General features: G+C 39.8%; 1 protein-coding gene across 18 annotated transcripts in view; it reads right to left on the bottom strand.

The window, feature by feature from the left end:
- The window catches only part of NAV3 (neuron navigator 3), a 552459-nt gene that overhangs the window by 44107 nt on the left and 484487 nt on the right, over positions 1 to 23865 (bottom strand). For 11 of the 18 annotated variants that reach the window (XM_009669555.2, XM_068936171.1, XM_068936179.1 and 8 more), the window contains 7 exons: positions 22794 to 23070; positions 19869 to 20574; positions 17883 to 18371; positions 11380 to 11421; positions 8823 to 8983; positions 6834 to 7022; positions 4361 to 4413 (listed from right to left, as the gene is read on the bottom strand). In XM_009669555.2, coding sequence (XP_009667850.2) covers positions 4361 to 4413; positions 6834 to 7022; positions 8823 to 8983; positions 11380 to 11421; positions 17883 to 18371; positions 19869 to 20574; positions 22794 to 23070 — 1917 coding nt within the window. The remainder of the gene's footprint in view (positions 1 to 4360; positions 4414 to 6833; positions 7023 to 8822; positions 8984 to 11379; positions 11422 to 17882; positions 18372 to 19868; positions 20575 to 22793; positions 23071 to 23865) is intronic. The other 7 variants (XM_068936196.1, XM_068936202.1, XM_068936253.1 and 4 more) reach the window with 3 other exon arrangements.

The following is a 23865-nucleotide window of genomic DNA, read 5'->3' as shown; positions in this document are numbered from 1 at the left end:
TCCTAATAGATTGAATCCCTGCTAAGAGAAGCCGGTAGCATACTTGTGAAACATACACTGGGGAGGGGTTGGGGGGCTATGCACATATACAGAGTACTGACCAAAACATGAAGACGGTTTATCAAGGAATGTTAAAATTTTAGTTTGTTTGTTAATAATATTTAATAACTCCAGGTATTTTCCGTACTGTTAGATATTGTGTCATATAGTGATGTTAAGCTTCTCATTTACTCCGTAGACTTTTTCAACAAGCCGAGAAACTTAACTATTACAGAGCAAACTTTCGCAAGTCTGCTAAGATAACAGTTAAATTTGTTAAATTTGTAAGCAAGTAAGTAGTCTAACTCAGGAGGCATTTGTCAGATTGAAAAATCTTGTTTCAGTGGGACTCCAAAGGAAAGGAAAGACATGGCACGAAAGGAGGAGTCCCTTCAGATCAAATAGGAATCGGCTGGTATACTGGAAATCAATCTACCCAGTGATCTGAAATGGCCCATGAGGCACTTCAGAAAATGCCTCTTTCAATAAATGTTAATATGCTAATAGTTACTAAAAACACTGAGATGCTGCGATATTTCTCTGTGCAACACTTAAGAGCTGCTTTTAGCTGAAATTACGGTAACAACGTAACTGATGCATCACCACATGGGAACGATTTTGAATGATGATTATTTTACTGGTCACCACTGATGTGACACCCACAAATCCTAACTTTCTGATCAGTGTTCACAAATGGCATCTGCTTACAGCAGGAAACTGAAAAATCTACTCTCACGATTGCTACTTCAAATGTAGCGCAGCAACAGCCATGCAGGATCAAGAAAGACTGTGTCCTCCTATGAATTCTGCCGGGCCAAGAAAAGCCAAAAACGCAAAAATTCAGGGTTGGTGACCTGTTACTGAAACTGCCATGTGGGGGCCTGGCCCTGCATCCTTAGACTGTTGGCCCCCACTGATGAAGGAAGCGCAGCATGTGACTCCCTCCCTGCAGGGAAGCGCTGTCTCTCCCGACAGCTCAGAGGCAGCTTCCACAAGCCATCTTCTGTGGACAGGGGAGGGGGTAAACGAAAGAGAAAGAAGAGGATTCTGGGTGTATTATCCACTTAAAAAATACAATCTGCAAACCAAATACTACTCAACGGTTTTCCGTTAAGAGGTCCTGCTGACCCCACAATAATGGAGCACTCTTTTGTCTCACAGCATCAAAATATTTCCCCTAAAAGGAAACATGTATTTTTTTCTGTCTCTCTACTTCTCCATCATACCCAGGCATTCCATCCTTTCAATGTTTTTTTTTCTTTTTTTGAAGATTCAAAATATTAACATACAAATTATGTCTCCTTTGAGCGTGGCCTACCACAGCTAATGAAGTCTAGGGAGTCTAAATGTAACTAATGCTGAAGAGCCAGTGAGAGAAACGCAGCAATTAGCTAGGAGCGTGCAAATTGCAGTATGTCTCACCTACTGAGTAGGAGGAGATTAAAACTGGGGACAGCCTATTGTAACTCACTCCATCAGAGATCTTTTTCAACTCCTTGGAGAGCTAAATGTATTTATTTTCAGAATTGTGTCAACGCAATATTACATTGATACAGTTTTGACAGGAAACACATTTTAACCTACCCTACAGCCTACTAACATCCACTTACATGGCATACTTTTCTGTGAAACAAAATGTTTGGCTCTGTGCATGCATGTCTCTACAAGCTAGTTTTCTAATCTATGCAAATAAAATCTGAAAACCCAAACGCAAACCAAAAAGAAAGCCGATACATGCAGAAAACACTGGTGAATGCCGAAGTTCTGTCTCACTGGAGTTACTCATTGCAATAGCAGCAAATCCTAAAATATCTCTTCTGCATCTCATATGCTAATTCTCAAAGAAACAATCTTCAGAGAATAACTTCAAATCTTTTAGCTGTCCTCTGGTAATAATACGTAAAGATCATGACCTTTATTTAGCATGGTCTCTGAGTGTCTCCAGCAAGCACTGATTAGGCTGCAGAAAAACACTAACACTTAAGGCTTAAGGCAGTACTTGAGAAGTCTGGTAAGTATCTTTGGTTGAGATGCGTATGGAAAGGCAGCTGCTTTGGAGCTGTTGCTTAGTGATTTTGGCCTGCACAAGTAAGGCGAAACACCCAGCTCTTGTATTTCTCCTTGAATCTAAGAGCCGAAAGTGAGTTATGTGTACTGTAACCATAACCCTGTGAAGCTACCCCTCTCTGGAGGGAAGGGGGCACTGCATCCCATGGTTGAACAATGAAACATTGTTCTTTACTTTTAGCTGATTTGATACTGACCGCCAACCTTGCATGTTTCCACTCCACTTGTGCCTCATCTCCTGATTAATTGCTGAAAAGTTGCTTAAACTTTTTTCCACAGGATCAGAGGGACCAAGCAGGAGAAATTCTAATAAAGAATTATCCCTCAAGGTCAATCCTACTAATTTTATCCTGCTAATTCTTTTCTTGCCCTGTACAAATCTTCCTATAACTTCATCACCCTGTCTACATAATCCATAATTTAAGGTCTGTGGCTTAGCTGCCATATGAACTCCTAGTCGGAAGTTTCAGAAGCTATTCCACTGCCTTGCAGTATGACCTTGGGTAAATAGTCTAAAGTTTATTTCCAGGAAAAATACTGTTCTCTAATACTGTTCAGTATTAGAGGGTTCAGCTAATATTTCTGTATATATACATATATACAGGGGATAATCTGTAATCTTGAATGATAGCAGGTTATATAAATAAAAGTATTAGTAAATCCTTGCTGCAATAAACAACTTCAGGACAAAGATATTCCAGAAATATTGACTGATCGAGTTCTGAAAGCATCTGGTGACAGTCTATAATTTGATTTTTACCATCTATCTGTTTCATAACATTCTTCTAAAATTTGACATCAGAGCTTGAATTATAATTTTGGAAACTTCTCATGTGAACTGAACATACTGTCTCATAGAAGGTGAAACAGTAGCAAGGATTTTTCCGCAAGCAAAGCATAAGTGAGAAGCTTTGCTCTCAGTGTTAGTCATACCTCACACTGAAGCCAGTCCGCATTTACATTCTGCCCCCCAAAATGATTCAGGGCTGGTCTGTAAGAGGAGATTTCTGGACTGGAATTGCTCACAACTTGCTGCTAGCGGCCAGACAAACCCGATGCGTGAGTACCTGATGTTTTAGACATGCCATTGTGTAGATGTTTTTAATGACAAAACAGAGCTAGGAGAGGCACCACTGGGGCAGACGTTATAATCGCTCTGTCCATGGATGCAACCTACTTTCCAAGCTAACACGAGTTTAGTACTGAGCTAGGGCTCCCAGCTATACGAGTGGTACAACTGCACCAGGCTGCACGGGCTGGCCGTTCCTGGGCAACAGGCTGCCACGGCAGAGCGCACACTGGTGTTGACCCCGGGTAGAAGACTCCCTGCCATTCCCGGGATGTCAATGGACACTATGCAGGACCTGAAAATACGGAGAGAAGATAGACTGTTCATGACTGTATAGTGTGAAAACAGATAGGTGGGTTGCTCCTCCATGCAAACGGGCCCCTTGGTATCGCCTGTAACTGTAGCTAGCTAATAGGTTGCAAAGGAACTGTTGTGTTTTAGCAAGGGAATGTCCAAACATGTTTAACTCCTTCCATGTGGACCTTTTCTTGTTAGTAGAATAACCGAAGCCACAAAGCATGCAGCAGTTAGCAAAATGATAGCCAAACTATAAAATAGAGAGAAAAAAGGTAACTACTGCTTGGGATAGGAGAATACAATTAGTAATTAGCTAATTCTATGCTACACTAATTAAGATTAATTAATTTTAGACACTCTTCTCTTAGAAGAAGAGTATCTAAATTCATGTCACTTCTTAACGCCGTCATTTTCAACAAAGATCAATAGAGGGTTAAACTGAAAATTGTATCTCCCTTTCCCTAAAGAACCTTGTGTTTTTAAAGAAGAGCATCTCAAAAGGTGCCAAGACAAAAACACTTTATAAATGATGCAGTTACAGAACTAGTTCAAAACGAGCAAAAGCACTCAAAATTCTCAGCCACAATAGCATGAAGCCATGTACAGCATGAGGATCCCCTTGAAATTAGACTCCAGGACTATTACTTTCTTTTTAGCTTTCAAAATATACATGATGTGATTTTAGCAGTTCTAAATTAATCAGCTAAAAAGATGCAAATGATGTATTTTAAAACAGCATAACAGTTATTTCAAAGTTGAAAATAAATGTTCCTGTTTTACTGCAATGCAATTTTAATCCTTCTAAACCTCAAAACTTCTTAACAGTTTTATGTAAAATAAACAAGAACAGAGGCAAGCAGGACTTTTTTCTAAAATGTCAATACTCACCGTAGAGTAGAGAGAGGATGTGCTGGAGACAAGTGATAATGAGGACCCATGTACTTTAAAAGGAAGAGAAATAATATGAAACATTGATGAAAGAGCACAAAACCTCCTCCACATAGCTCAGTAACAGAACATTGCTTTTTAAAATGAGAACTGATCTTCCACAAAGAGCAGTTATTACGAGTTATCAGTAGAGAAAAGGAACTGTTGTTTTTTCTTGCACTTGGAAAAATTGCTATATAGAGAAAAAAATGCTTTCCTGTGTACCAGGTATGAGAGTAAGTCGGTGAGATTTGGTATTATTACCCAGCAAACCAAGCATCCCTGTTGTTATTTTGGCAACAAATCACCTAATAAACACACTCTTTAGAGAAACTAGAAATTGAGTTGTTTATATACCTGTCCAAAGCTGAGCAAACTGATTTTAATAAGAGATTATGCTTTGCAGAACAGTTTCCATTCCCTGGGGCAAGCTCCCAAGCTCTGCTCAGCTGGTTTCCCTCTGCAGCACAACTCAGAAGAGTGCTGTGCTGTAGTCTGTGTGAAGGTGTTACTGGGAGATAGTACTGACTATTTCCACTAATCACCACTAGAGTCAGCCTCAAGAGTACTGGGCACGGACTGCAGGACTTCGTCTCAGAAGGTAGTTCCTGGCCTCTGTGGAAATGGCCAGTGAAGACCAAATTGAGACAAAATTGCCCCTTCTGCATGTGAACTGCTCCTGAACTTAAAAGAAGATGGTTTATCTCACTGCTTCATTTAATTTTTGCTTCAAAAAAAAAAAAAATTGCTACCATTTATAATCTCCTAGTGCTTGCTAAATATATTATTTTGCTTTAATAACTATCTATCTGGTGAGTATCAGTATGTCAGGCTGACAAGACAAGAATACATGGACTAGACAAATAGACTTTAAATCTGATTTTGTAACTGAGTAACTATTAGCAAGATTTAGTTTATTGACAATTGAAATCCTGTTGCTTTCAGCATACCCCTTTTTTGCAGTCTCTGCTTGGAAACTGTCAGCTAAAGTCCTCATTCTGCTGTTGCACTCAGTGTCTCTACCCATTACCTGACTTCCCCTTCTTTTGTCCTTCTTTCCCTTCAAGTTTCCTCCGAGCTCCCATCTTAAAAAAAATACATTTGGCCTTCCAACAGCATCTTTTCATGCTAATCTCTGATTGCATGGCTTGCTCAGGTTGCTCATGGATCCACTCCAGCTGGATATGGAACATGACTAATGAAAAAGCTTTCATTAAAGCCTCTGATGACCCATTACTGAAATATCAGATTTAACACCTCTTTTTCTATGCATAAATTATTTGCCATGTTTTCTAGTCATTCTTCCAGATTTTCCTTTGATGGCTCTCCCATTCTTCAGTGAAGGGTCTGTAGTAATTTCTGTCCTTGAATTATGTCATATGCTTCTGCGCAATCAGCCATCGTCTCTGCGCTGTCAACTCACAACTCAATCTGCTCTGCACCCTGCTGCTACTATTATATACCCAGATGGCTGCCTGACATCTCATCTAAAATATAGAAAAAGGAACTGAAAACTAAAAGTATTACTTGTCAGCTATTTCACCCAGGAAGTTTTGTTCCCTCTTCTATCTCATAACCACGAGCTTTTAGGAGAAAAAGACTTCTTTTCTGGCTTGTTATAAAGACCATTTGTACTGTCATCACTTAGCAGTAAGCAAGATGGAAGATATGATGTTATAGTATCAATCTCTTTAAATTTTAGCTTTTTTAAATTAAAGGGTGTGAGAACTTTATACTCATGGGAATTCTGCAAACGATCAAATTTACCAAAAATGTTAAGCAGCAGAAATTGATATGGTGCATTTCATTAGGGGTGATCAGATGCTCTGTGGTTAAAATAAATGAAGAAAAACCCCGGCCCTGAATTCCAGTACATAGCATTAAAGAAACCAGAAAGACTGCAATAACCTGCATAAAGAAAGCAGCGTGGTCACACTCAAAGACAAAGTTCAGATGAAGAAATTCATGGTCTGTTTGCTGTAGGAGGCTGCAGGGAAGTGTTGAAATGAAATGACTCCAAAGAAAGGGGATGGTAAGTGGCAATGACATTTAAAAAAATAAGGAATATAGAAGTAGGACTAAGAAAGCAAAGAATAACAGTAGTCAAGGTATGCTCAGACACTCCAAATTTACAGGCAAAAAGAATAAAATCATTTTCCAAGAACAGTTTCCTTCAGCCTTTCCTCCAGCATTCCTGGGACACACTTATAAAGGATACACAGGAATGATACACTCTGTATTGCAAACTATTTTGTGAAGTACCTTCCACACTCTGGGGTAAGAAAGTCCTGCGAGTCCAGCTCAACAGAAACCAAAAATTCTTCACAAAATTTTTTAAACAACTTTTATGGTGCTGAAGAAATATTTTAAAATTTTACTACATTTTGGAGGTTCTCCGGTTTTTTGCTTATCCAAACAGCAACTCCGTACTTACCTTCTTCCATGCTGTCCCTGAATGAACCTGAGTGACTAATTGCTCGAGGTCTCTCTTCTAAGGATGTAGCGCTGCCACACAGTTGGGAGTCATCATACAGATCAAAAGAAGTGTCTTGTGCAGGGATGCTGTTTGAACGCATCATACTCGGTCCAGGAAGGTTAAACTGAGATAGGCTGGTTGGACTCACTGGAATGCAAAGCTTTATTAATGAAGTACATTTCCACTGAATGGATTTTGATTCTGCACAAAATAAATAGAAATGGAGTACTAGCATGGGTAGGTGGACTTTAAGCTGTTGAGAGAATGAAAGGCTTTTATTCCCGCATCCAAAGCCACGATAGAAGGGTGAAACAGATGATCTCCGAGGAGCTGGAGTTAGATGCAACTAATCCTGTAAAATATACGTAACACTAACGCTGGTATCTGAATGAAAACTTGTTCACTTTGACAGCCCAAGGCAGAAAATCAATGGGAGAGATGAACCCCATAGATTCAGAAGTTGAAAAGGAATAAGAAATTGTCATTTTTTAATAAACAGCTCCTCTAATAAATCAATACCTGCTTTTTTATTGTTTTATACACATATATTACCGACTGCAGTTAATACCAAAGCTTACCATTAATTTTCTACAGCACCTACCACTGTAGGAAGTCAAAATTCCTGTGCAGGCCAGTTAAATCTCATCATAAATAGGAGTAGCCCCATTGTTCAAATCCAGAACAGCTTTGAGGAATCTACTTTAAGCGTTTGGAAAGTTTGCCAGTGAAAAGGAAAGCCTGATCATGTACTCAGCACCTAGAAGAAAAAGCTAATCGCCTATCCAAACTCAGTCAGTGTTTCGAACCTCTGTTTTAGATTAAGCAAGATGCGCCTTAAGTCATAAATGACCAGAGCAGTTGTGTTGTGAGAGTCAGTTAACATCACAAAACTATGATAATGAAAAGAAGAAAAGGACAACAATAACAAATTAAGAAATAGATCCTATTGGTCTCTGTTGTGAGTAACAGCACTATAAGAAAAAGAAGATAATAACAAACAGAGAATGACAGAAAGAGAATCGGTGCTTGCAGAAAGCTGTTCTCGGTCTAAAACTACTGCAAGCAGTGGTTTGTAGCCAGTATCCAGTTTCATTTTTAGAAGCGGCTTTGTCCAACAATTTTTTCCCATTTTTAATAAAGCCCAAGATCTGTATGTCTGATCAAACTGCTTTCAAGTGATTGTAACCTACAGAGGGCACAGGCTGTGACAGAATGGCAGAAGTGTGAATTGCTGCTAATTCTACAGTAAGGCTCTAAAACAAAAAAACTCATTGTGAACTTAGGTGTGTGTCCAGCACCAGGCAAATAAATGATTTTCTATTAAGTATTTAAAAAAAAAAGTAAAATATCAACAAAACTGAATTTAGGTTGGATTAACTTGAAATAAGATCCAGAAGAGCCAAATCTAAATCATGACCTGTAATCAAATAAACCTAAAATGTGACTCACATCCTAAAATATGACATTCTTTTCAAGGATAGGATTTTGACTGGGCACAGCATAGTTACAACCAGGTCCATCCACTGACGCACATCGGAAAGGCCTATCTCAAAGCAGACCTGCATATAGGAAAAAAGCAACGTCTAGGGTCTGGGTTGATGTCCGCTAAAATCACTCAAAAGAATCCCACTGGCTCTTTTAATCCTAAGCTGGGCTAAGAGATGAGCGCTTTTAACTAGAAGCTAATTCCCAGCTCCGCCTCAGATTTTCTTCTCCTTGGGCAAGTCATAGAGAATCTGTGCTTCTTTTCAGTATTTAAAATAGGATGAACTCTTGCCTACTCCATGAAAAGGTGCTTTGAGTTTCACTTCATTAGTGAGGTACCATAACACGGTCATGGAAATGTTAAAATAAACTATCTAGTTTGGCAAGCTGAGAAATATTAATAGTTGAATTTTATGATTCTATTCTAAAATGGGAGAAACAGACAAGGGAAATGGCATTTACCCAGATTGGAAAAGTGATATTTCCCAGTTGCAGATGAAGACATAGCTGAAGGAGAAACAAGCGGGGACTGACTGCCAGTGTCTTGCAGGCCTCCAGTTGAATGGGAGCGTAGCCACTCCTTGCCTTCCTCCTGACTCGTCTGCCGTGATGATGGAGTATATCTGAAAAACCACAGCTGATATGCTCAAAACAGTGACAACATGGTGGTTTGGAAAGAAGCGGGTGCTGCTTAAATACCCTTCACCGGTTAGATAGAATAAAATCCTTGGAATGCATCAAGTCAAGTGATTGTTACCACAGATTTCACCAAGGTAAAGTTTACCACCTTATTGGAAAACAAAAAATACCAGACTTGACGCCCACCAGCCCACCATTACTTCAGCTTCATCACCCTCCCAAAACCAGTATTCCCTTCCTTTGGAGAAAGATGATGACAAGCCATACAAGACAGACAACTGAGCTGACAGGAAAGGATTTAAAAGCTATAGCAAGTGTACAGGTTGATGCAAAAGCTCAGATACTGTATGGCCAGGACGGATAATGGACAGACTAGAAGCCAGGAAAGGTGAGTAGCCGCTTACAAAATGACATCTGCCATGGATCACATGTGGGCAATTCATTAGATGAAAGGAGTGAAACATCAACAAGTCTGAAAAAGGAGTTTCTGCTGGTATGGACAGCTATTCACGGTCAAATGCACCGTCCATTGCTCTGAATGCTACTTGGCATTGCGTCCTGCCCCAAACTGGGCGAGGGGAGGGAAAGGGACAGGGAAAAATACTCAAAATTAGCAAAAGCAAGTTCTCTGGAAGGAAGAAGTTTGGAAATCAAATCATTTATCAACTGCTTGCTAAGGCAAACCAACAAAACAAGTGCAACAGGGAGAGCTGATAACTCGCTGTCTAGGCTTTTTTGACTGGGCTAGAAGAGAGGAAATTCTAGTAGTGGTTAGAGTCATCAAAATGTGCAGGCATTCCTTACAGTGTGGGTCTTAATCAAAAAGGTTGGTTTCAGCCATGTCTGCAAAAGCCCACTTCCTTCAGCACAATCTCATGTTAACATGTGAGCATGTACTTCACCACTCTCATCAGTGTTCCCCAAACAGCAGAGCAGAAAGGGTTTTTGGTATTCTGGCTTCAGGCTTAAAGAGGCACAAGGATTTCTCCTTCGAACGCAAATTAAATGAACATGTAAGTTCTCATGTTGAGCACGGGGTTTTGTACAATATTTTACAGAATTAAAGCATCTTGTCCTGGCTAAATATTTACTTCCCTTCTTCTAAAAGGATACATATGATCTATGCTTATAAATGTCATACAGAAGAGTCATCCAGTGGTTATTAGATCAGAAAGATGGTAAAACGTGCATTCAGAATGTCGGTCTGGAACCAGGACCTCTGCAGATTAAACTAAACGGATAGTCCCTCCAGGATAACTGATCAGGCCTACAAGCTGTTTTCCCACTCCATTCCTCCCTCAGCTCTCAGACACCATTACAATCTTACAGCCTGCAAACCTCAGTCACCCCACTGTAGCCTTGCCGGGTCCCCTTTATGCCTCTTCCATACCCTCTGTCTTTCTCAGTCTCTCTCTGAATACAAAGGAATTCTTTTGGGATAATGGGAAATTAGGTTGAATTTTTCTCTAAGGAAAGGATAGTGCAGAAGAGTGGAAGCTGCTACCTAGTGACAGCACTTTAGCAGTATCTTAAAATTTCATAAAGCATGGCTATTTATCAGTAACTCAAAAAATCTGAGCTACATAATTTCAGTGACTGGAGGGTTGCAGAGTGTGCATGTGAGTGCATAGATGCCTCAGTGTGCGTGGGTGGGTGTGGGTGTACAGGAAAGCGTCACTGCCCTGCTTGCCGAATCTACTCTCTGGATTAGGGAGATAGGCTGCCACGCCTGATGAGACAATATAAATAACCACAAGATTCTCTCTTTTATCCATGGAGTGCAGAAGAGGGTAGAAGACTTTTGCTTTCCATATTGAAGACAGCTCTAATGAGTGCGGAAGTTGTAGCAGCGGTGGAGTCTGAGTACTGCTGGGTAGGGCCCAAGAGAACTAGCTGCAGCAGGGCTCATTTTACACTTATAAACCTTGGATATCAAAATGTATATTTTCTGGCTTTACCCTTTAGCTACACCTTCAATTCAAATTCCATGAGTGTTCGCATTTAGATTTCAAGTTCAGATACTTCTCTAAAACCCTGTTTTTCTCCATATTTTCAACAATTAGCCCCATTGTACTGCCAAGGTACTTTGCCTGTCTTTTCTAGATCCCCAGGATTGAATGCCTCTTAAGATTCATCACATACGGAAACTATTCTTAACAGTATTCACTTTCCAAGATATATCTTGAAACGAAATTTATTCACTGGGCAGACTTGGAAAGAAAAAGTCCATTGTTGAAGTTTACAGTTTTTTGGACTGAAACTAAGTACCAAGAGCTCTGTTGTAAACAGGATCAGCAGAAGGAGAAAGTAGAGGAAAGACAGTGTAGAAAAGGTTACAGAAAAACAGAGAAGCAGCAGTCATGCTCAATAAAATATATACCTTAATCCCTTTTTGGGTAGTGTATTTCTGTCAAGCTGCATGCTGTTAAAACAAAAAAAACCCTAAGGACATACAGTAAACAGGACTGTCCAGAATTACAAATTTTAAAGGTCTAGATATGGTTGCATTACAGAAGGTCATTTAATGCTTTTTAATACATCTTTCATGAAAAATCCATGACTCACTGAAGGGGACTATAGGACATGGACTGCTGCACGTTCATTTTTCATACAGACATTCTCTAGGCCGGGTCAATAGTAATTTGGACACTGTCCAAGTCACAAGAAAGTCCTTCCCTACCATTTCTAACCTTCCTACAGCTTCACCCTGCAAGCTCTGTGAGAGTCACATGGTCACAGCATGAAACTTTATTTTTCACAGTTTCCTATGATCCTCCAGTAGACTTCCAAAAGACATGAAGGTTGCGGTACCTGCGAGGAGACAGCAAGACCTTGCCAGAAACCAAGTGACACCCCTTCTTGTGGAAATATGTGCTAACTACACGGAGCTCAGGCTTTCTGTTGCCATGGGGCTCATGTAGCGAGGGGATGGTGCGGGCAATGAAAATTGGCACCAGAGCAACATTATTTTATATTCACATACAAAGAGTGGCAGCATCGCTGATTACCAGAGATCTAAGGTTGGGGTTTTCCTAATTCAAAGCCCCTCACCACTAGAGAGCAGACTAGAGGGACACCCACCGGCCTTCCTTCACACCGACTGTCATTTGAGCACTTCCTCATAAAGCCTTACGAGACCAGACCCTGGCTACTCTGGGTTACATTTGAACACTGTATCATTCATTGATGCATTTGAATCAACAAACAGGCAGTGTAATTTTTTTCCCTTAAGAAGATAATTTAGTGCTGCCATTACGGGTTCAACTGTGAAATGGCTTTAGGAGGTTTCCATATTACATATCAAAATCACATTTCTGAGATCAAAATCACATTTCTGAGAGCGACAGCTACTTAGGCCTCTACTTCCTACCCAAGGAAACTCTCATGCTATCATTAACGCTGAGTTTCAGCTGGTGCTGCTGGCAGCCCCACTCTCATGTAACCTCGCTCAAAGTAGGCAAAGGTGTTGAAAATACTGTTGGACTTAGCAAGCTATTTCCATGGGGGCTCTCAGTCTAATGGAATAAAACCACTGTAATGGAATAAAACCAGCAGGAAGTTTTACAGGCAATTTTCCTAATCAGGGCCTTGTTCTGAAAGGGGAGAAAGCAAACAGAAGAAGGAATTAAGCAGGATTTCAGCACCGGCCCAGCTGTAGTGGTCTGTATGAGGATAGTCCTCTACCAGACAGAGGACTTAATTTCCAGCATTGTGCTCCCCACACAACCAACAGAAAAGAAGAACGGTTGGTAAAAAGAGAACATGGATTTGAATGCATGATTTATGTATTTATTAGTCCCTTACAGAAAAGAATGGGGCCTTGATGTTCCTTTATGTAGCTTTATGCACCACTAAATTTCAAAACAAATAAACATGATCATAATAGAAACAGTTTCTTCTGTAAGTAATTCAAAATCCCTAATGAATGATACTTTTTCTAATGTTACTTTAGCTTGCAGCTTTATGTATCTCAAAATAATCTGTATCACATTATCTAGAAATGAAGGAGCCATCTAGTGCTCCTCTAAACCAATCAGCAACCAGAAGGTTGTAATGAAGCCAGATAAATAAGCTAACCATCACCAAAGGAGCCTGCTGAAGAACTCCTGAATTCAGATGCCCAAATGAAATGGGGGTGAACGTTCCTCAACATGAGCATGGAATTATTGTAGCTGCCTAAAAGTGAGTTCAGCAAACATTCATGTTGCATTTTAAAAATACTAAATCTCGTGAAGATGCTCTTAGATTTCAGATAATTACATGAAACTTTTAATCATTAACCATGGGTCTATGTAACAATTAATTCAGGCCCCTAACCGGCCATATCCTTCTAGCACCTGAAAGCATTCCTGCATCAAGAAGCTGAGTTTGTTACTTGTACAGAAAATGGACCTTCACTAAATAGAATTGAACAGTAATGTGTAGTGACCCCAGTAGGACACTGTCATCCTATCCGCAGTGCTCATAAGATCTGTGGAAGTAATAGGAAAAAAAAATCCCAATTTAACATGTTCTTCAGTCCCTTCCTGAAAGAAGCAACGCACTGGTGGAAATCTGTCTCCTTGGCTCTAAATACATAGGAATCACATACCAGTATAAAGTGAGGCTGAAAATATCATGCTATTCCTGACAAGGTTTCCCTTTGCCATGCCAGCTGCCAAAAGCAGCCTTGTAGGAGGAAGACATATGCAGACATAGACTGAACTTGTCAAGCCCACTGTCTCTCCATGCCCATTTTTTGTTTTTCACTGTTGAAGCCATCTGCAAGTTCCCTGGAGGGAATCACAGGAAGTCTTACAGTTCTCTGCGTCCTCCCTACCCTTACTGTTGAGGTTAACTTTGGAAAGGGAGAGAATGGCCATAATGCGCTTTGGGCACTAACTGGTGCACAGTTGTTAGGGAATAAAACAAATTATTCCAAGTTAAGAAACATTTAAGGTGGTTTAGGACAGGCTGGACCAACATGATATGGGACTTGTAGATGAGTTTCTAGAAATGGCTGAGCACACCAGAAAATCTGATACATAATGCACTGTTTCACACCTTAAAACCAGAACCATCAACTCTCCTGATCATTTAAAACAACTGAAAGTCTTGAAGAGCTTAACTGGATTTCAGTGAACTTTCATGTTCCTCAAAATTAAACAGCATTCTTTTAAACTGCACCGGAGCAAACTGGTCATGTAATGAGAAACTATTTCTACTCTGCTAATCCTCCTAAAATGCAGCCATTTACTACTGATGAGACCACTGGTAATCCCTATATAAATGCATTTTTATGCATCTCTTGCTGTCACTCAGATCAAGCAAAAGGATACAAATCTAAAATGCCCAGCAGGATTTTAGGGTTCAGAAGAACTACTGACGATGTGCTTACATGGAACGTTTTATCAATTAAACCAGTGACATTTCACCAATTAACCCCAGTAGACAATTTTATTCTAGAGTATGAGTAACTTTCTGGTTTATTTTAAATCCCACTAAACCGAGGTAAGCTAAAATACAAGTGTCCTCTCACATAGGGAGCTACACTACTGGAGCAACAGAAGTAGACTTGACTAAATAAATACTGCTATTGCAAAAACGGCTTAAGTCCTGAGGGCGATGCAAATTTGCCGATAAAGGAAGTATTTTCCCAGTACTTACTGCAGCCATTTTCTGTTGATGAATCACACAAAATCTGGCTGGAATAAACTTTGATGTTATGTCAATATTGCAGTTGATGGGGAGACCCATGTTTCTACCACGCCATTCCTTGGTGGGTAGCCTGAAGACTGGCTGCGGGCAGCAGGTCTGAGCATCCCTGGGAGGATGCTGAACTGCTGGGCACTCAACCAGCTTACAACCCCTTACACACTGCCTCTGTTCTGCAAAGCAGCCACATGACTGATCATTTTCCATTTAGCATTTGCATAGATACATCCTGCCCTGTTATATTCCTTCAACTTAATACACTATTGATAGCTACTCTTTGGTAACTCTCTTCCAACCTGGGCAGGCACCTTACTTTACCTTCCTTCATTTGCTTACACAAATGTTATTTGAAACAGCACCTAAAACTTGACTAAGCTTAAGATTTACCACATCTAATTCCTCTTCTCTACTCAAAAAAATCTACTTTCCTGCAAATGAATTAAATTATTCTCATTTCAAATGACGTTATTAACAAACTCCATGTTATCTGTCACTAGTTTTGTTAAACATCCTCTGTATCTTCCCAGGACTGAGGCAAGGATGGCTTGCCCGCAATCCCCTTGTCCTCCCCCCGACCCACCTCCTCACTCCCATTTCTACGCACAGGCCCTACGAAACCGCTTCTTCAGCTCTTGGGAATCTACTCACGAGTCCTAATGACTGCAGGGCTATTTCAGAGAGTTTCTGAAGCAAGGAAGTGAAAATTTCATCTAGACCAGTAAAATCAGAGACCTAACTAAGTAAACTTTAAGCTGCCTATTCCCTTCTGGCACGCTTGCTGTTAGTACTGTTCAGCTATCAAATTGCAATTAATGTTCGAATGAAGCAAAATAAGTGCTTCTTAGTATCATTGGTTATTAGCTCTCTCTTCTAACATCGCTAGACTTTCTCCTAGTATCCTCATCTGCACAGAATTTATGCAGCTTGCTAGCTTTATCTCATTTTGTGCTTTGGTCTTTCTGATTTTGTCCCTACATTACATTAGTATATCTCACTATAGAGACAGATCGTTCAGTCTTGCGCAAGCCCTAGAGTAAGTGAAGAAAAACAGTGAGCCTCTTTGCAGACTGCAACTAGTATTGCCAGAGGCATCTAAAATATAATCTGAATCCCTCCACTATGGTTTACAAATGAAAAAAGGACAAAATCTTTTGCCAAACCTATCTGTCTCTTAACATAGCAAAACAATACTTTTATTGTGAAAAAATACTTCACTACTTGGAGGTTTTGCTGCATAAAACAGTTTAGAAATAACACAGCACTTGTAGCGGACCTTTTGGAAAAATCAAACTGCAAAAACCCTATTGGGGCTATAATTCAAGGAGTGACACCGTTTTCTCTAGATACATATATTTGTTTTGAGGCCAGATCGACATGATAAATGGCTCTCCCTAGACTCAGTCATAATATCCCCATATGGACAAATCTGAAAGTTAAAAATGTTGCCAAAGGCAAAGTATTTGGAACCACTGAAATTAAGTCACTGAACAAATACATGAAGTATTAGTAGTGGGGGCTGCTCAGGAGCTTATGCCAAGCTATTAACATTTTAAATGTGATGTTTAACATCCTCTGCATAAATATGATCCTTGGCATAAATTCAACACCCTTCCACATCATCTTATTAACCTCACCATTCCTACATATAATAGTAAAAATTATTGGAAGTTCCTATACATTAAATATCAATAATCAGCTTTTCAAGAAATATTGTTCTATTCAGTTGATGGCACACGATGCAAATTACTATATGGATACTAAAGAGACAGTGCAAATTAAAAATCAGTCACGTATCAGTATATTTTTAACTACTGTTGTTATCATACATTAGACTGGTACACACATACATTTTATAGTGGTGTAAGTATGTTATTTAGAGGTGTGAGTTTTAACTGATATAGCAATACCCATGAATGCAGCATAACAAACATAATGAAACGTGCGGAGAGTTCCCATCTAGATTTGACCAAGAATTGTTTAGGTCTTGTTTTTCTAAACGCTGATTCACTGAAAGTGAAATCACTCAATGGAAAGGATTGGTAGTGAATAATCTCTGGTTTTACGTGAAGGGGAAAAAGTTGTTAACACTGTAAATCTTTTACTGGTACACAAAAAAGATCTTTTCTGCTTTAAATATTGTGTTTTTTTCTAAATAATTAAGTTTAGTCCTAAAATGTTTAAAGTATTTCTGACTGACTCGGTATAATTTTCGGGGAACAGGATCAATGGCTAATGAAAATGTTCAATATTCACTTTTCGGTCCCTATGTGAGATAAGAATTCCTTCTCGCATCTTGAAGGTTTTCACAGGAAGTGAAAATTACTTACTGCCTAGCAAAGTTTATTATTTGTCCTTTATAAATATTTCACAAACTAATATTTCACACAGAAAAATTTCTTGGTACAGCAATGCCTTCTCTCAGGGTGGCTGTCCCACTTTAAAATATAACTTAAGTAGTAAAACATCTGCAGGTAAACTTTAACAGAACAAACAGAGGAAAAGCCTTTCTTGCTTTTGTCTGTCTGTTCTGGACACTTGCCAGGACTGCGCACATAGTGAGGTTCTCGTCTTGTACACTGCCTCCCTTGAAGTGAAGTTGCATTTCAGTAAGGATCTGTGTAATGGCTACTGTATAAGAAACAATTTGACAGGACTGGGTATTTCAGGGCAAGACTACAGGGTCAGCTGAAGGCAGGGGCCCACTAGCTCTGCCTGCGCTTTGGGTAGTGGGAAGAAAACTGGTGTGGTCCCACTTCTTGAGTGAATTCATTAACAAGAAGGTAATGATACAACTTAAGAGTCGCCAATTGCTGGGAAAGCAGGTAGAGCAAGCATGCAGGAGTCATTATGTGGCCATTTAGACGTGCCCTCAGCTAGACAATTTTCCCTTTCCTGCGGTTCCTCTTCAGAACAAAGGAAGAAAAAAAAACCTCTCAAAGATAGAAAAACGTGATTGTAAAACTTTAAAAGGCAGCTGATTCCATGTTCAATGCCCGAGTTTACTTTCAGCTCTATTTTCTTCCTTCCTTCATTTTTAAATAAAGGACGAAGCTGCTTATTAAACAGTGTCCCTTTAGGAAAATAAATAGGTGAATGTTTTTTCTTTTCTTTTTTTTTTTTTTTTTGGTTTGTTCCTGTCCTTTTGCCTCTCACTGGTTTCGTGGTCACTGTATCTATAGGCAAGCTCACCTTTCCGACAGAGTCGATCTGACGCTTCCAGTCCTCATGAGCAGGCTCTGAACCTCCTGAGTGCTTGTTGTCAGTCCAGAGAGAGAGCCATGATGGCTCAGAGGAAGGTCAATGGACTCGGAACTGGTGTGAAGGCTAGTCATGGACTGGTAACTTGGTGTGTCCTTACTGCCAGCTGAAGAGCTGCTCAGGTTTGCAGCCCACACAAGACCACCTGATGTGAAAGAGTGCACTGAGGCGGGACTGGAAGCCAAGGAGTGACTTAAGCTTACAACATCTGCATTTAAGTCCGAAGGTTTACTGAAGAGGGGGCTGCTGCTACCACTTTGCCCACCTGCACTGCCCATGCTGCCTGTACCCGAGGATGGAGATTCCAGGCTGCCTTGCCGTGCCAATGTGGTACTAGGGCTGGGCATTGCCGATGTGGGTTTCACACCTTCAGTACTGGGTGCAGAGGCAGCTTTACCACTTGCCTTGGCACCAAACAACCTAAATGTAAAACAAATAGCTTTAGAGAAACTGATAGCCACATTAAACATTCATGGCGTAACATCCTAAGAGCCAAACTACACATTTAATTACTGCTACTAAAATAATGCCTACCTAGTTCATCAATTGCATCTCAAAATTAAATTCACTTAACCATATCACAACAATCCAGGTTTGTTTCATTAGCAACAGCTCTCATTCAATCCTATTCAGATATGCTCTTTTCCACACACAGACCTTCCCAGAGAGAGTTAAAATAAGCACATTTTTGTCTTATTATTGCATAAACAGATTACACTTTCACCCAAATTCAAGAGTTAAGCATTCCTACCATTAAGCCATTAGCTTTTAAACCGCTCACTTCCAAAATGAGCTAAAATGATTGCAATAAACACTTTCAGAGGGCATCTTTCATAGTTTATCAAATGTCTGAGTATTTGTGTAAAATTTTCCTCTCATTGCTCTTTTGCACGGATGGTCATGTGGTCATCATTCATGTAGCAACTAGTCAGACAGAATAAACTGCAGCAGAGCTAAATGTGCTCAGTTTGTTTCCAAGGGCAGCCAAAACAGATGTGCATTTCATATACTTGCTTCCAGTAATTCTAAAGAAGAAAATTTCTACAGTAATAATAAAAAAAAGAACCTAAATCACTTAACCTCTTACTGGAAATATTTTAAGCTACACTTAAGTGTAGCTCATAAATTAATATGAAAATAAATGCAAAACTTATCGTGATGTGCGGTAAGCATGGACAATAATGAATTCATTTTACTTATTATCAAGCTCTACAAAAATCAACAGCGGCTCCCTTAACAGCCAGTAACTGGAGACGCTGTTTCGGTAACTCGACACAAGAGGGCACTATTGGCCTTTTCTCCAACAATGGAAGTGCTTCATCTAACCGTGCATGGTAATTCATACTTTCAGAAAAGTTAGAATAGCTAATTTCCAATTGAAATTTGTTTTTGCTAATGTTTCTGATGAAAGATGTGACGAAACTACTGTGGCAATGAAGCTCTGGTAGCTGAAGATTGCTGATAATGTAAAAGCAAATACTTCTTAACCTATGGAGCTGAAAGCTCATCAATTCTCGGAACAGGCAACAGCACTGCCTGCTCAAGGAACAGAACGTGCCCAAATGAGGAGTCCTTCTTAGATTTGGGGAATTATCAGACTATTGACAGAGAACTTTTCATTTGCCTGAATATTCAATAAGAGCTTATTCTAGCCTTCAAATTGTTGCTATGGGAGTGTACTTAAAATGGTCAATGCTCAAGGAACAGCCGTTTCAGGTCTGGAGGAGTCAGTCTTTACTCCTGAGAGATATAATTATGTTCTGTGAAGAAATATTGCCCTTTTTCGCATACTTGGTTCTCTGTTTGTGATAAAATATGCCCAGGCAAGGCTTTTTTCCCAGTGCATACAATTTCAATAGACTGAAAACCCCTGCTTTCTATATACTGCAACTTCAGGAGCTCATAGCAAGCGCTTACCTTCGAAATGTGGGTGAGGCAATATCTGGGTATTTGGATCCCGGCTGCCTAAGTCCTGGTGTGCCAGAGGCGCTCGCTGAAGTTGGGCTGGATTTGGGGGAACTTGACAACGAGACACTCTCGGAATCGGACACAGCCACTTTCTCCTTTTCCTTGTCTGTCTGATTGATGGTGACAGGACTGGATCTCCCAGAGCCGATCTTGCTCGGCTCTCGCAGTTTGGTGGCCGCAGCACCCGCAGACTTGCTGCTGACGTTGGAGTCGATGCTGCTGGTGCTGGACCGGTGGCCGCCTCTGCCAGGGATCCCGCTGCCGCTGGATTTTGACGGGCGAGGCAAACTTCGATACTGCAGAGTGGTCTTCGAATTCACATGCAGGACACCATCATCCTGATTCTGGGAACCGTCCAAGCTCGTTTTCCGCCCCGCATTGGACTTCCCACTGATGGCTGAAGATTTTGGCATTTTTCCTAGAGTTGCTGAACCACTCGTGATAGTCGCTCCACTTGTGGTGATTATGGTAGAAGATCCCATCCCGGACTTCTTGAATCCAAAGGAGCCAGTAGCAGTTGATCGTCCAATACCAGAGGGAGGCTTTTTTCCTTCATCACCGCTACTTTTTCCTGCATCTGATGGAGAGCGCTGAATAGATGCTCCTTTCAGGGGAGTTTTCACTTTTTCTGAAGCTTTTGCATCATCTGTTTTTCCTAAATGAAAGTATATTTTAAAAGGTTATTTGGACGTATAGCTGTGATGTCTCAGTGTCTAATTATACCACTATACAGTTCTGATTTCAAAATGAAAAACTACACAAACTGAAAAATTGCCCTAAGAAAGCAGACCAATTTACGAGTCTTTAGTCCCCTGTCAGCAGTCAGTAGCAGGTACAATGCATCACAAATAACCATTAAGTATTAAAAGCCTGAAATTCTCCTGAGAATTTCTTGTTCCCTATTTAGCAGGAGAGCACAGAGGCAGAAAATGCTTCAAGCTTAAATATAAAGAATTTTATAAGGCTTTTTTTTTGTTAATAGTACTTCTATATTTAAGGAATAATATCTGAAAATAAAACACAACATGTAATTAAGATTTTCAGAAGTATAGCATTAACCGTGCACTGACTAAATTTTCTTTAACATAATTAACTTTGTTCTGTTGTTAGCTACAAAAATTATCAAGAGAGATTATGATGTCACAGTATGAATGAATCTAACCCTCTTGGTCTATAGTGATATCAATCATATGAGTTAATAGTCTTTGTCGTGTCTTTGGTATCTTTTCAAGATTTTTGATTTTTTTGACAGACTGTCTTCAGTACTATAGAGACACATACCTAGATTATGTTTTTACACAATATTATCCTGACATTCTTAAAGGTCTACATAAGATAGCCTCATCTATCTTAAAATAAGATATCTTTTTCTTATTTTTACAAATAACTTTTCAGAGACAAAAAATGCCATTTCTGTCTGTGTTTTTCGATTTTAATTTCTCTTGTACCTAATGTATGCTCCTAATAAGGCACAAATATTTAGCATATCAAAGTATTTACTTCTCACTTCTAGTGATTACAGAAGGTTTGTAGGTGGGTGGACTAATTTGCATTACAGAACTAAACTGTCATAAAGAATAACAGCTACAAGACAGCAATAAATAAACTCATGTACTTACGCACGCAGCGCATGTGTTATCCTACACAAACACGTGCACACACCAGCATACAGATCACTCTCATATAGTGTGAATACACAGACTATTATGCTATTCTAGAAAAAAGTAAGGCCTCAGTTCTGTGTTGCCCGGTAGCTGCCTGCTCATCTTCAGCAAAACGGAAGATCCAGGAAACAGACTGGTTGTGCAGTAACCCTTGCACTATCTTCCTTCTAATTACCATTACAGGGGTGAAACTTCTGAGTCTGTATGACCACTGACTGCTGCAACGATCCTCAAGCTAGGGTCTTGCACACCAAAGTTGGACCAGTATTCAGCAGTCCAGATTGGAAAGACAGGGAAGTGGTTTACGAAGTATTCTAATGTATTCTAAGAAGTTCTGTGTTAGCTACCTTTCAAATTGAGGGCTTATACATGCTGGTGAAGTATTCCGCCAGGAGAGGACAAAAGTGCGAGGAAGTGTCCTTTAAAGGAGCAATCTTTTCCCTGGAAAAGCGATGGATTAGATTGTCTTAATAGGGATGTTTCCCACCAATTTTGGAATTTTGTTTTCAAAATTGGGCTGTAAAAGTGTCTCCTCCTTCTGAGAGGCCTTTCAGAAGAAGGTAAGAAATCATCTAGCACTGACTAAAGAGTGTCAAAAAGAAGGTATATTTTACAATTTTTATCTCTTAATAATAAACTGTAAAGTACCTATACTATCTAGAATGTGATAATTCAACTTTAGTTCAAAAATACTCATTTTGGGTCTTCTGATTTGAGTGTTACAGCTTTTTATCTAAGCTTCTAATCTTTGCCATTTCTATACATATGTTCAATAATCAAAGGCACAGGGTTTTTGAGAACAAAGGTAAGGAAAAGATGGGTCCAAAAATTGTTTTAAGAATTCCCTAATGCAGGTTGACTTACTGTAAGGCTGACTTACTCAAATCATAATAAATCAAAATACCATCCAAGTTTATGTTATGGATACGTTCCTGTATGATTAATAAATTATTAGTATGCAGTGTAGCAAATTAACAGCTATTGAAATGAACAAGTTAGGATATTATGATAATCTTGGCTTAGAATCATTTATGATAATAACTATCAATGTGCTTACAATTCTGCTACCATATTCCACATGTCTATCACACACTTATAATACCCATTAATTATATTTAACCCAGTAGAGATTCCTTACTCCTTATAAATGATGTCTAAACATAAAGCCTTTATTTTTAATGCTGTAATGCGAACTACAGAAATTTCCTACCCGGGGTCTTGAGAGCACTTGTTCCAGCTTTGTGCCTGGATTGAGTTGTTCCTACTTGTGCAGTCATGCCTCTCCTCCAGGATCCAGTCTGGGAAACAGAGAGAGATGCTTTCTGCCCCCCCTTCTCCGACTCTTCAGACAGCCCCGAGGGGAGGCCTTTCCACTTGCCACCGCTGTCTATGCTGCTGTCAAAATCCTCCTCTGGCTTCTTCAGCTCTTCAGTGCTGCCCCAAGTTTCACTGTCCGTAACTGAGCGCTTCTCAGAATCGGTCTTCAGCTATAAGACATTTGCATCATGAGAAATGGTCAGTCTCATCATCCTCAATATTTGCTGATTTCTTAAATCCCAAGAGAGGAGAATAAAGCATATTGATTTATTTGTACCAAGGGCCATGAAGACTTACTTTTCTTCTAAAACTTTAGTATCCTGGTGCCAAAATTTTAAAAACGTTCCCAACTGGGGAAGACATTTTTCTCTTTTTTTTTCCTTGCTTTTTTGTAGCAGATTTAAACTCTTTCCTTCATAGATAAAACATAATGAGGTGAAACATAATTTACTTTAATCATCAGCAGTAATACCCTTATTGTCTCTCAACTCCCTACAGATTTTACAAACGAATCACTGCCCCGGGAGGTTTAACTTAAAACCTTGAATGGTAGAATTCCTAAATATACTCCTAAAATCCCCACGGTCTCATTTCTCTCTTTATCCACCCAAACTTTCGATTTATTAAATTAGGAATATCACCCCAGGAACACTGAGTACATTGTACCACCAGTGAGAAAGGATAACATCCTAGGCCAAATTATCAGTGCTGCAGCTGGTGACTTTTCTACTGGTTTGTCTCCACCGGAACCAATGATTTGGAACAAGAAAGGAAACTGTGCCTCTAGCTAAATCAGCTAGCAGAGCAGCTGGAAGAGAGGCTTACTAAGCACTAGCACACTGGAGAGGTGAAGGAGAGAGGGTAACTAGATGGGCTCACACTTCCTCAGAAACTCAGACCACTGCGGAAGACACCCTGGGAAGAACTAACACCCTTGTAGCATCTGCTTTCCTCCGCAGCATGCT

This window comes from Struthio camelus, chromosome 1 (assembly GCF_040807025.1).
Source record: "Struthio camelus isolate bStrCam1 chromosome 1, bStrCam1.hap1, whole genome shotgun sequence".
Classification (NCBI taxonomy): domain Eukaryota; kingdom Metazoa; phylum Chordata; class Aves; order Struthioniformes; family Struthionidae; genus Struthio; species Struthio camelus.
Note: the sequence above shows the minus strand (reverse complement) of the source record. Positions and strands in the feature narration are given on the sequence as shown.